The 14,545-nt window shown below is 42.4% G+C and overlaps 1 protein-coding gene across 5 annotated transcripts in view; it reads right to left on the bottom strand.

Annotated features, from left to right (window-relative positions):
- LOC128687898 (multidrug resistance-associated protein 1) overlaps nt 1-14,545 on the bottom strand; it is a 196,140-nt gene that overhangs the window by 174,397 nt on the left and 7,198 nt on the right. For all 5 annotated transcript variants that reach the window (XM_070083532.1, XM_070083534.1, XM_070083530.1 and 2 more), the window contains one exon: nt 1,196-1,372. In XM_070083532.1, the coding sequence (XP_069939633.1) occupies nt 1,196-1,372 (177 nt within the window). The remainder of the gene's footprint in view (nt 1-1,195; nt 1,373-14,545) is intronic.

The following is a 14,545-nucleotide window of genomic DNA, read 5'->3' as shown; positions in this document are numbered from 1 at the left end:
TCACCTCGGTTATCGATTGAGTTCCATTCCTAAGACCATGTTGTTAAACAAATTCACCACTAAGTGAAGAGCATACTATAATGGCAGTGGGTTTGTGTCAACCATCTTTGATATTGTTTTAATGTCATGTTTGCACCATTCATAACATTTCTGGTATAATTTTAAATGTTTATACAGTAGTGTACTGTATATTGAAATAAATAGAAAGGATGAAATCAGCTCTAATATACATTATTTAGGTATAAATACTGGTTAGAGTGTCCGCCGTAAGTCCGAGGCATCAGTAAACAAGTATGTCACTAAGTGAGGAGAGGCTGTAATAACTAACAACAATAATAACAACAATGACTAACAATAACAAATAATAATAATAATAACAGTAATGTTCAATCCACCTCAACAACCCCTCTTCAGCCCTCTGGATACTTTTTGTAACCCCACACCTTCTAGTCTCCAAACTACAAATTCTCTGCATAATATTCACACCATACATTGCCCTCACATGACATTTCCACTACTTCCAACTTCCTCCTCGCTGCACATTTAAAACCCATGCTTCACAACCATATAGGGGTGTTAGTACCACTCTACTATGATACATACCTCAATACACCACCCACCTTTTCCTCTCTCGTCGCTTCTATGGTTCACCTCTTTTTCTTCAATTGTACAACTGTATTAGCATTGAGTACTGAATTTTAAGTATGCTCAAAATAATTTGTTTAACCCGTTTTTTTCAATAGATGTATGAAGCAATATTTGCAAAAGACATAAATGATATCGTATATTTTCTTGTAAATAAAATAGTTTGTTTATAACACATTGCCAGGTAGACCACATACAAATACAGTGGTACCCCAAGTTTCGTACAGCTCCCAACTTGAACAATTATGTAAGTGTATTATTGTAAGTGCTTTTGTAAGTGTATTTTTTGGGGGTCTGAAACATGCTAATCTAATTTACATTATTCCTTATGGGAACAAATTCGTTCAGTAACGGCACTTGAACAGCCTTCTGGAACGAATTATGTATGAAACTCAGGGTACCACTGTACTGAATCCAAAGATACTGTGAAACATAGCTGCTAGAAATGCCTAACTAAGTACTGCATGTAACATAATCTAAAAGCTTAAATTAATGCCAAGATATGTACAGGACATATTACCTACTATTATAATGAATCATTTCCACTTACTAGTTTAGAGATGTTGAGCCATGTCCATGGCACTAGCTTATTCACACTACAGAGAATATAATGTGTCTGCAATGGTGCAAATAACCATAAAAATCCACAAGGCACCCACACCAGCACTGTCCTCTCGAAACAACGTGTCAGCTCTGGAGTTTCAGCATTCCACGTAAGGTTGGTATCCTAAAATAAATTATAATAATTACTGAGCACATATACCTCTGCTATTTATTGTGTAAAGGATAGGATATGAGTACTCATTACAGTGCATTATTATTATTATTATTACTATTAGAATTATTATATTCATGGAGGGAGCACTAAGCCCAGGAGCTCATGATCCAGATTCTTAAACCATGAGCTGCTTATCAGCAAACAAACTATCCTAACACCTAGCAACAGTACCTAAGTACAGTGAACCCTCAATTTTGCAGAATAATAGAGAGGAAGGGGCATCCATTAAAACTGATTGTTCATTATATCCAAATGAATGGAATATTTTTCAATGATTATAATCTTAAGGGACAAATCTGGGTTTTATGGACTTGGTTTGTTAAATTCAACAACAAATTTACCCCACAGACCACAATAACGGATCATTCTGGATATAACAGCTTGTCCACTAAATCCAAAATTCTCCACAATTGCAGGGTATTCTGATTCAATGGACAAAAAGTCCATTAAATATCTCACATTTAATAGTATATCGTATTGAACAGACTTTGATAAATATAAATTCATCTTACCCAGGAGATTGTGAAAATAATGGACAAGTCTGGATTTAGACTTTGTCCATTGTTTTCGGATGTCTACCCACAAATTTTGTCTTAAATCCAAAATCCATTAAACCCAGTTCTGTTAAACTGAGGTTTTGTTGTACATATTATATCCACTGGGAGAGTACTAAACCCATAGGGGTCAAAGAGCACCAGGGAAAAGGAAAAGAGTGGGTGGTTCCTATTACCTGGATCACTGGAATTAAGGCATCTTCCTTGAAGGGCCCTAGGAACATAAAAAAGTCATAAATTTTCCCATTTACAGGCAAGAGACAAAACATACACTAACCACAACTGTTATATTATTGATACATCCAGACCCTATGGAAATGGGAGGCAATCAAGTTCAATCCGAGAAAGGGAAGGTACAGTTCAATGCCTTGGATTAACAGCTTCACAGCAGCACCATAGAACCTCTCTTGAGAGGAATGAAACAGAAGCCACCCCCACACACACTACGGAACCCACACCTAGTCAAGAGTATCAAGAAATTGGAGACCATGCACAGGTTTATATCTGGAGTATACCCGGAGAGAATTCCGGGGGTCAACACCCCTGCAGCCCCGTCTGTCACCAGGCCTCATGGTGGATCAGGGCTTGATCAACCAGGCTGTTCCTGTTGGCTGCACGCAACCCGACGTACGAACCACAGCCCGGCTGTCAGGTACTGACTTTAGGTGCCTGTCCAGTGCCTCCTTGAAGACAGCCAGGGGTCTATTGGTAATCTTATCATGCCAGTGGCACCCCTACTTTTCATTGGGGGGATGTGGCATCATCTGTCAAGTCTTTTGCTGTCATGGGGAGTGATTTTCGTGTGCAAGTTTGGTACTAATCCCTCTAGGATTTTCCAAGTGTATATAATCATGTATCTCTCCCACCTGCACTCTAGGGAGTACAGGTTGAGGAACTTCAAGCATTCCAAGTAATTGAGGTGTTTTATCGCAGTTATGTGAGCTGTGAAGGTCACCAATTTGACCTGCCTTGAAAGGTGCTGTTAGTGTACAGCAATATTCCAGCCTAGAGAGAACAAGCGATCTAAAGTGTCATCATGGGCTTGGCATCCCTAGGTTTGAAGGTTCTCATTACCCATCCTGTCATTCTTCTAGCAGATACGATTGATACAATGTTATGGTCTTTGAAGGTGAGATCTGACATGATCACTCACAGGTCTTTCACAATAGTTTTTTCCTCTATTGTATGGTTGGAATTTGTTTTATACACCGGTGTAGTTTTAATTTCCTCACGTTTTCTATATCAAAGTAATTGAAATTTCTAATTGTTAAACTTCATATTGTTTTCTGCAGCCCATTTAAAGATTTGGTTGATGTCCACCTGGAGTCTTGCGGTGTCTGCAATGGAGGACACTGTCATGCAAATTCGGGTGTCATCTGCAAAGGAAGACATAGCGGTGTTTACCTGGAGTTTACCTGGAGAGAGTTCCGGGGGTCAACGCCCCCGCGGCCCGGTCTGTGACAAGGCCTCCTGGTGGATCAGAGCCTGATCAACCAGGCTGTTACTGCTGGCTGCACACAAACCAACGTACGAGCCACAGCCCGGCTGGTCAGGAACCGACTTTAGGTGCTTGTCCAGTGCCAGCTTGAAGACTGCCAGGGGTCTGTTGGTAATCCCCCTTATGTATGCTGGGAGGCAGTTGAACAGTCTCGGGCCCCTGACACTTATTGTTTTTTTATTTTTTATTATCACACTGGCCAATTCCCACCAAGGCAGGGTGGCCCAAACAAGAAAAACTTTCACCATCATTCACTCCACTGTCTTGCCAGAAGGGTGCTTTACACTACAGTTTTTAAACTGCAACATTAACACCCCTCCTTCAGAGTGCAGGCACTGTACTTCCCATCTCCAGGACTCAAGTCCAGCCTGCCGGTTTCCCTGAACCCCTTCATAAATGTTACTTTGCTCACACTCCAACAGCACGTCAAGTATTAAAAACCATTTGTCTCCATTCACTCCTATCAAACACGCTCATGCATGCCTGCTGGAAGTCCAAGCCCCTCGCACACAAAACCTCCTTTACCCCCTCCCTCCAACCTTTCCTAGGCCGACCCCTACCCCGCCTTCCTCCCACTACAGACTGATACACTCCTGAAGTCATTCTGTTTCGCTCCATTCTCTCTACATGTCCGAACCACCTCAACAACCCTTCCTCAGCCCTCTGGACAACAGTTTTGGTAATCCCGCACCTCCTCCTCACTTCCAAACTACAAATTCTCTGCATTATATTCACACCACACATTGCCCTCAGACATGACATCTCCACTGCCTCCAGCCTTCTCCTCGCTGCAACATTCATCACCCATGCTTCACACCCATATAAGAGCATTGGTAAAACTATACTCTCATACATTCCACTCTTTGCCTCCAAGGACAAAGTTCTTTGTCTCCACAGACTCCTAAGTGCACCACTCACCCTTTTCCCCTCATCAATTCTATGATTCACCTCATCTTTCATAGACCCATCCGCTGACACGTCCACTCCCAAATATCTAAATACATTCACCTCCTCCATACCCTCTCCCTCCAATCTGATATCCAATCTTGCATCACCTAATCTTTTTGTAATCCTCATAACCTTACTCTTTCCTGTATTCACTTTTAATTTTCTTCTTTTGCATACCCTACCCAATTCATCCACCAATCTCTGCAACTTCTCTTCAGAATCTCCCAAGAGCACAGTGTCATCAGCAAAGAGCAACTGTGACAACTCCCACTTTATGTGTGATTCTTTATCTTTTAACTCCACACCTCTTGCCAAGACCCTCGCATTTACTTCTCTTACAACCCCATCTATAAATATATTAAACAACCACGGTGACATCACACATCCTTGTCTAAGGCCTACTTTTACTGGGAAATAATTTCCCTCTTTCCTACATACTCTAACTTGAGCCTCACTATCCTCGTAAAAACTCTTCACTGCTTTCAGTAACCTACCTCCTACACCATACACCTGCAACATCTGCCACATTGCCCCCCTATCCACCCTGTCATATGCCTTTTCCAAATCCATAAATGCCACAAAGACCTCTTTAGCCTTATCTAAATACTGTTCACTTATGTGTTTCACTGTAAACACCTGGTCCACACACCCCCTACCTTTCCTAAAGCCTCCTTGTTCATCTGCTATCCTATTCTCCGTCTTACTCTTAATTCTTTCAATAATAACTCTACCATACACTTTACCAGGTATACTCAACAGACTTATCCCCCTATAATTTTTGCACTCTCTTTTGTCCCCTTTGCCTTTATACAAATGAACTATGCATGCTCTCTGCCAATCCCTAGGTACCTTACCCTCTTCCATACATTTATTAAATAATTGCACCAACCACTCCAAAACTATATCCCCACCTGCTTTTAACATTTCTATCTTTATCCCATCAATCCCCTCTGCCTTACCTGGAGAGTTTACCTGGAGAGAGTTCCGGGGGTCAACGCCCCCACGGCCCAGTCTGTGACCAGGCCTCCTTAGGTCAGTGTCCCAGGATGCGACCCACACCAGTCGACTAACACCCAGGTACCCATTTTACTGATGGGGAACATAGACAACAGGTGGAAAGAAACACGTCCAATGTTTCTACTCTGGCTGGGAATCGAACCCAGGCCCTCACCGTGTGAAGCGAGAGCGTTAACCACCAGGCCACCAGAGCCCCTTACCCCGTTTCATTTTACCTACTGCCTCACGAACTTCCCCCACACTCACAACTGGCTCTTCCTCACTCCTACAAGATGTTATTCCTCCTTGCCCTATACACGAAATCACAGCTTCCCTATCTTCATCAACATTTAACAATTCCTCAAAATATTCCCTCCATCTTCCCAATACCTCTAACTCTCCATTTAATAACTCTCCTCTCCTATTTTTAACTGACAAATCCATTTGTTCTCTAGGCTTCCTTAACTTGTTAATCTCACTCCAAAACTTTTTCTTATTCTCAACAAAATTTGTTGATAACATCTCACCCACTCTCTCATTTGCTCTCTTTTTACAATGCTTCACCACTCTCTTAACCTCTCACTTTTTCTCCATATACTCTTCCCTCCTTGCATAACTTCTACTTTGTAAAAACTTCTCATATGCTAACTTTTTCTCCCTTACTACTCTCTTTACATCATCATTCCACCAATCGCTCCTCTTCCCTCCCGCACCCACCTTCCTGTAACCACAAACTTCTGCTGAACACTCTAACACTACATTTTTAAACCTACCCCATACCTCTTCGACCCCATTGCCAATGCTCTCATTAGCTCATCTATCCTCCAATAGCTGTTTATATCTTACCTTAACTGCCTCCTCTTTTAGTTTATAAACCTTCACCTCTCTCTACCCTGATGCTTCTATTCTCCTTGTATCCCATCTACCTTTTACTCTCAGTGTAGCTACAACTAAAAAGTGATCTGATATATCTGTGGCCCCTCTATAAACATGTACATCCTGAAGTCTACTCAACAGTCTTTTATCTACCAATACATAATCCAACAAACTACTGTCATTTTGCCCTACATCATATCTTGTATACTTATTTATCCTCTTTTTCCTAAAATATGTATTACCTATAACTAAACCCCGTTCTATACAAAGTTCAATAAAAGGGCTCCCATTATCATTTACACCTGGCACCCCAAACTTACCTACCACACCCTCTCTAAAAGTTTCTCCTACTTTAGCATTCAGGTCCCCTACCACAATTACTCTCTCACTTGGTTCAAAGGCTCCTATACATTCACTTAACATCTCCCAAAATCTCTCTCTCTCCTCTACATTCCTCTCTTCTCCAGGTGCATACACGCTTATTATGACCCACTTTTTGCATCCAACCTTTACTTTAATCCACATAATTCTTGAATTTACACATTCCATATTCTCCACATTCATATTCTCTTTTCTCCTTCCATAACTGATCGTTCAACATTACTGCTACCCCTTCCTTTGCTCGAACTCTCTCAGATACTCCAGATTTAATCCCATTTATTTCCCCCCACCGAAACTCCCCTACCCCCTTCATCTTTGTTTCGCTTAGGGCCAGGACATCCAACTTCTTTTCATTCATAACATCAGCAATCATCTGTTTCTTGTCATCCGCACTACATCCACGCACATTCAAGCATCACAGTTTTATAAAGTTTTTCTTCTTCTCTTTTTTAGTAAATGTCTACAGGAGAAGGGGTTACTAGCCCATTACTCCCAGCATTTTAGTCGCCTCATGCGACACGCATGGCTTACGGAGGAAAGATTCTTTTTCACTTCCCCATGGACAATAGAAGAAATAAAGAACAAGAGCTATTTAGAAAAAGGAGAAAAATCTAGATGTATGTATATATATATATATGCATGTGCATGTCTGTGAAGTGTGACCAAAGTGTAAGTAGGAGTAGCAAGATATCCCTGTTATCTAGCGTGTTTATGAGACAAAAAGAAACCAGCAATCCTACCATCATGCAAAACAGTTACAGGTTTCTGTTTCACAGTCATCTGGCAGGACAGTAGTACTTCCCTGGGTGGTTGCTGTCTACCAACCTACTACTTACCTTTATTGTATGGTCTCTTAATGTGCTAGTGACACCCCTGCTTTTCATTGGGGGGATGTTGCATCGTCTGCCAAGTCTTTTGCTTTCGTAGCGAGTGATTTTCATGTGCAAGTTCGGTACTAGTCCCTCTAGGATTTTCCAGGTGTATATAATCATGTATCTCTCCCGCCTGCGTTCCAGGGAATACAGGTTTAGGAACCTCAAGCGCTCCCAGTAATTGAGGTGTTTTGTCTCCGTTATGCGCACCGTGAAGGTTCTCTGTACATTTTCTAGGTCAGCAATTTCACCTGCCTTGAAAGGTGCTGTTAGTGTGCAGCAATATTCCAGCCTAGATAGGATAAGTGACCTGAAGAGTGTCATCATGGGCTTGGCCTCCCTAGTTTTGAAGGTTCTCACTATCCATCCTGTCATTTTTCTAGCAGATGCGATTGATACAATGTTAAGGTCCTTGAAGGTGAGATCCTCCGACATGATCACTCCCAGGTCTTTGACGTTGGTGTTTTGTTCTATTTTGTGGCCAGAATTTGTTTTGTACTCTGATGAAGATTTAATTTCCTCGTGTTTACCATATCTGAGTAATTGAAATTTCTCATCGTTGAACTTCATATTGTTTTCTGCAGCCCACTGAAAGATTTGGTTGATGTCCGCCTGGAGCCTTGCAGTGTCTGCAATGGAAGACACTGTCATGCAGATTCGGGTGTCATCTGCAAAGGAAGACACGGTGCTGTGGCTGACATCCTTGTCTATGTCAGATATGAGGATGAGGAACAAGATGGGAGCGAGTACTGTGCCTTGTGGAACAGAGCTTTTCACCGTAGCTGCCTCGGACTTTACTCTGTTGACTACTACTCTCTGTGTTCTGTTAGTGAGGAAATTATAGATCCATCAACCGACTTTTCCTGTTATTCCTTTAGCACGCATTTTGTGCGCTATTACGCCATGGTCACACTTGTCGAAGGCTTTTGCAAAGTCTGTATATATTACATCTGCATTCTTTTTGTCTTCTAGTGCATCTAGGACCTTGTCGTAGTGATCCAATAGTTGAGACAGACAGGAGCGACCTGTTCTAAACCCATGTTGCCCTGGGTTGTGTAACTGATGGGTTTCTAGATGGGTGGTGATCTTGCTTCTTAGGACCCTTTCAAAGATTTTTATGATATGGGATGTTAGTGCTATCGGTCTGTAGTTCTTTGCTGTTGCTTTACTGCCCCCTTTGTGGAGTGGGGCTATGTCTGTTGTTTTTAGTAACTGTGGGACGACCCCCGTGTCCATGCTCCCTCTCCATAGGATGGTAAAGGCTCGTGATAGGGGCTTCTTGCAGTTCTTGATGAACACGGAGTTCCACGAGTCTGGCCCTGGGGCAGAGTGCATGGGCATGTCATTTATCGCCTGTTCGAAGACATTTGGTGTCAGGATAACATCGGATAGGCTTGTGTTAACCAAATTCTGTGGCTCTCCCATAAAAAATTCATTTTGATCTTCGACTCTCAGTCTGGTTAGCGGCTTGCTAAAAACTGAGTCATATTGGGACTTGAGTAGCTCACTCATTTCCTTGCTGTCATCTGTGTAGGACCCATCTTGTTTAAGTAGGGGCCCAATACTGGACGTTGTTCTCGACTTTGATTTGGCATAGGAGAAGAAATACTTTGGGTTTCTTTCGATTTCATTTATGGCTTTTAGTTCTTCCCGCGATTCCCGACTCCTTTTTAAGATTCCTTTAGCTTAAGTTCGATGCTTGTTATTTCTCTGACCAGTGTCTCCCTACGCATTTCAGATATACTGACCTCTTTTAGCCGCTCTGTTATTCTTTTCCGTCACCTGTAAAGGGAGCACCTGTCTCTTTCTATTTTACATCTACTCCTCCTTTTTCTTAGAGGAATAAGCCTTGTGCATAAATCGAGTGCCACCAAGTTAATCTGTTCTAGGCATAAGTTGGGGTCTGTGTTGCTTAGTATATCTTCCCAGCTTATATCGGTTAGGACTTGGTTTACTTGGTCCCACTTTATGTTTTTGTTATTGAAGTTGAATTTGGAGAATGCTCCCTCGTGACTAATCTCATTATGTCGGTCTGGGGCTCCGCGCATACATGTGTGAACCTCAATTATGTTGTGATCTGAGTATATTGTTTTTGATATGGTGACATTTCTTATCAGATCATCATTGTTAGTGAAGATGAGGTCTAGTGTATTCTCCAGTCTAGTAGGCTCTATTATTTGCTGGTTTAAATTGTATTTTGTGCAGAGATTTAAAAGCTCGTGTGAGTGTGAGTTTTCATCAGAGCTGCCTCCTGGTGTTATTACTGCAACAATATTATTTGCTATATTCCTCCATTTTAGGTGCCTTAAGTTGAAATCCCCCAGGAGCAAGATGTTGGGTGCAGGAGCTGGAAAATTTTCCAGACAGTGGTCAATTTTTAACAGCTGTTCCTGGAATTGCTGGGATGTTGCATCCGGAGGCTTGTAGACTACCACAATGACTAGGTTTTGGTTCTCGATCTTTACTGCTAAAACTTCCACTACATCATTTGAGGCATTAAGCAGTTCTGTGCAAACAAGTGAATCTGCAATGTACAGGCCAACCCCCCCCCCTTTTTTGCCTGTTCACTCTGTCACATCTGTATAGGTTGTAACCTGGGATCCATATTTCGTTGTCCAAGTGATCCTTTATGTGGGTCTCAGTGAAAGCCGCGAACATTGCCTTTGCCTCTGCAAGCAGTCCACGGATGAAAGGTATTTTGTTGTTTGTTGCTGGCTTTAGACCCTGTATATTTGCAAAGAAGAATGTCATCGGACTGGTGGTATTGTTGGTACTGGGGGGGGATTTTTTTTCCGGCATTAGTATCTGTATCTGTTGGTTTGGAGTGGAGGCCATTGACTGTGGTTCCACTCCGGGAATGACTGGATTTGGTGTACGATTTCTGCCATTTCCTGCCAGTTTTTTTTCCTTCCTGGCACTAAAAAACCTCTCCCTCTTGAGTGGCTGTGGCTACCCAGGTTGTAGCTTATATCCCTGTCTATGTCAGATATGAGGATGAGGAACAAGATGGAAGTACATACTGTGCCTTGTGAAACAGCTTTTCACTGTAGCTGCCTCAGACTTTTCTCAGTTGACTACTACTTTGTGTTCTAATTGTTAGGAAATTAAAGATCCATCTGGAACTAAGGGGTTGGGGGGTATGTCCTATGAGGAAAGGTTAAGGGAACTCAACCTGATGACACTGGATGACAGGACTAGGGGGGGACATGATAATGTACAATATAGTGAGATGAATTGACAAGGTGAATAGGAGCCGAATGTTTCACAGATGCGAAACAGGAACACGAGGGCACAGTTCAAAGTTTAAACTCAGATGATAATGAGTCATAAGGATGTCAGGAAATATTTCTTCAGACTCAGTTGTCAGGAAGTGGAACAATCTGGAGAAAGAAGTGGTAGATGCAGGATCTATACATAGCTTTAAAAAGAGGTACAATAAGGTCCTTAAAGCCAGAAGAGAGTGGACCTAGTAGTGACCAGCAAAGAGGTGGGGCCAGGAGCTGTGACTCAACCCCTGCAACCACATACAGGTCAACGCATGCACACGCACACAGACATACACGCACCAGAATACATGTGTTCCCAAGGGCAACAGAAATAATAGGAAGGACAGAATGAGCCCCTGGTTCACCGAAAAGTGAAGAGAGGCAAAAACTAAATGTGCTAGAGAATGGAAAAGCTATAGAAGACAAAGGACCCAGGAAAATAAAGAGATTAGTCGAAGAGCCAGAAATGAATATGCACAGATAAGGAGGGAGGTCCAGCGGAAATACAAAAACAACACAGCATTGAAAACCAAGTATATGACCTGAAGCTGTTGTACAGCAACATCCAGAGGAAAACAGCAGGTAATCAGGCTGAGGAAGGAGGAAGGGGAGTTCACAAGAAAAGACCAAGAAGTATGTGAAGAACTCAACATGAGATTTAAGGAAGTAATTTTAGTTTTGACAGAAAGGACTCCAGAAAGCTGGAATGGTGGGAAACACCAACAAGTGCTGGACACAATACACATAACCGAGGAGGAAGTGAAAATGCTACTAGGTGAACTAGATACTTCAAAGGCAGTGGAACTGGACAACACCTCTCCGCGGGCTCTGAGAGAGGGAGCAGAGATGCTGTGCGTACCACTAAAAGCAATCTTCAACACATCCATGGAAATAGCGTGACTACCCAAGGTGTGGAAGACAGCAAATGTAGTAAAAATTTTTAAGAAAGGAGACAGCCACACAGCATTAAACTACAGACCAGTGTCACTGACGTGTATAGTACGCAAAGTTGTAGAGCTTATCAGGAGAAGAGTGGTCGAGCACCTAGAAAGGGAAGAGATTATACACGACAACAAGCAGTCTCAGGGAAGGGAAATCCTGTGTCACAAACCTACTGCAGTTTTACAAGGTGACGGAAAACAATAGAGAGAGAGATAGCGATAGAGATAGAGAGAGATATATATAGATAAATAGAGATATATAGATAGACAGATAGAGATAGAGAGAGAGAGAGAGAGAGAGAGAAAGTGGGGGGGAGGATAGACTGCATTTTCTTGGACCGCAAGAAGGCTTTTGACACAGTTTCACGAAAGAGACTAGTGTAAAAGCTAGAGGATCAGGCAGGTATAATGGGAAAGGCACTGCAGTAGATCAGAGAATACCTGACAGGAAGGCAACAAGAAGTCATAGTACATAATGAGGTGTCAGAGTGGGGTACCTGTGATGAGTGGGGTTCCACAGAAGTCAGTCCTAGAACGGGTGCTGTTTCTGGTAGTATATGTGAATGACATGACAGAAGGGAAAGACTCAGAAGTGTCCCTGTTTGCAGACAATGTGAAGCTAATAAGAATTCAATCGGATGAGGATCAGGCAGGACTACAAAGGGGTCTGGACAGGCTGCAAGCCTGGCCCAGCAACTGGCTCCTAGAGTTTAACCCCACCAAGTACAGTCATGAAGATTGGGGAAGAGCAAAGAAGACCACAAACGGTACAGGCTAAGGGGCCAAAGATTGCCAACCTCGCTCAAGGAAAAGGATCTTGGGGCGAGTATAATACTAAGCACATCTCCTAAGGCACACATCAACCAAATTAACTGCTGAAGCACATGGGCGCTTGGCAAACCTAAAATAACGTTCTGACACGTCAGTAAGGAATCGTTCAAGACTCCCTACATCACGTAAGGCAGGCCCATACTGGAGTATGTAACACCAGTTTGAAGCCCATACCTAGTCAAGCACATTAAGAAATTAAAGACAAGTCTTGTCCTGGAGAGGTTAAGGGATCTCAACCTGACGACACTGGAGACAGGAGGGATAGGGAAGACATGATAAAGACATAAAATACTGAGAGGAACTGACAAGGTGGATAGGGGCAGAATGTTTTGGAGATGTGACTCAGCAACAAGGGGTCACAACTGGAAGTTGAAAACGCTGATGAGTCACAGAGTTTTAAGGCACTAGAACAATCTGGAGCGATGTGGTTGAGGCAGGATCCATACCCAGTTTTAAGTACGATAAAGGTCATGGAGCAGGGAGAGGACGGACCTAGTAGCGACCAACGAAGAGGCGGGGCCAGGAGCTGAGTATCGACCCCTGCAACCACAATTAGGTGAGTACACAAACACACGACTAGTCGTGTGTGTGTGTACTCACCTAATTATGGTTGCAGGGGTCGATACTCAGCTCCTGGCCCCCCTTTTCACTGAACGCTACTAGGTCCTCTCTCTCCCTGCTCCATGAGCTTTATCATACCTCGTCTTAAAGCTATGCATGGTTCCTGCCTCCACTACATACTTGCTAGTGTGTTTATGCGTGTGTTTATGTCCTACTAAGAAAGGTTAAGGGAAATCAGCCTGACGACACTGGAAGACTAGGAGGATTAAGGGAGACATGATAACGACATATAAAATATTGCGAGGAATTGACAAGGTGGACAGAGACAGGATGTTCCAGAGATGGGACACAGAAACAAGGGGTCACAATTGGAAGTTGAAGACTCAAGAGTAGTCAAAAGGGATTTTAGGGAGTATTTCTTTAGTCAAAGAGTTGTCAGAAAGTGGAATAGTCTGGCAAGTGACGTAGTGAAGGCAGAAACCATACATAGTTTTAAGATGAGGTCTGATAAAGCTCATGGAGTAGGGAGAGGACCAGGTAACGATCAATGAAGAGGCGGGGCCAGGAGCTGTGAATCGACCCCTGCAATCACAAATAGCTGAGTACACACATAAAATAAGACAGGATAAACTGCAAAATGGTCAAACAAGAGTAGGTATGACAGGACCCACGAGACAAAGAACGAATAATGCTGGGGAGAGTAATTTAACATGCGGGCCCAGGAGCCAAGACTCGACACCTGCAAATACAACTAGGGTAGTGTATATAACTACCAGTACCCGAGGAAGTACGCAACAAGGCTTATTCCAGAGTTCTGGGACGGGAGGTCTGAAGAAAGGCTAATGGAACTGAATCTAGCGTCATTGGAGGATAGAAGAGCCAGGGAAGATATGATGACATACAAAATACTCAGGAGAATTGATAGGGTACAGACCGGGACAGGGGCAGGCGGTTTGTAAGGCGAGAACTGCAACTAGGGTACAAATATGAGCCACATGGATGCCAAAAAGTATCTCTTCTTCAGTCTCAGGGTGGTCAGAAAGTGGAATGATCTCGGTGAGGAAATTTTGGAGGTACGCTCCATACATACACAGCTGTAACTCGACCCCTGCAACCACAACTAGGCGAGTACATACACATACACACACACACATATATATATATATATATATATATATATATATATATATATATATATTATATATATATATATATATATATATATATATATATATATATATATATATATATATATGCAGTGCGGAATAGGTAAAACTCATTTAAAATTAAGTCCTTTTTAAAAAATTTCTCTTATACGTTTAAAGATATATACTTTTCATTTATGTTAATGTAAAAATAATAATTTTGTACCAAAAGAATCTTAGAAAACATACCTAA

The sequence above is a fragment of the Cherax quadricarinatus genome, chromosome 10 (assembly GCF_038502225.1).
Source record: "Cherax quadricarinatus isolate ZL_2023a chromosome 10, ASM3850222v1, whole genome shotgun sequence".
Classification (NCBI taxonomy): Eukaryota; Metazoa; Arthropoda; class Malacostraca; order Decapoda; family Parastacidae; genus Cherax; species Cherax quadricarinatus.
The sequence above is the reverse complement of the archived record's forward strand: the minus strand, read 5'-3'. Positions and strand labels throughout refer to the sequence as shown.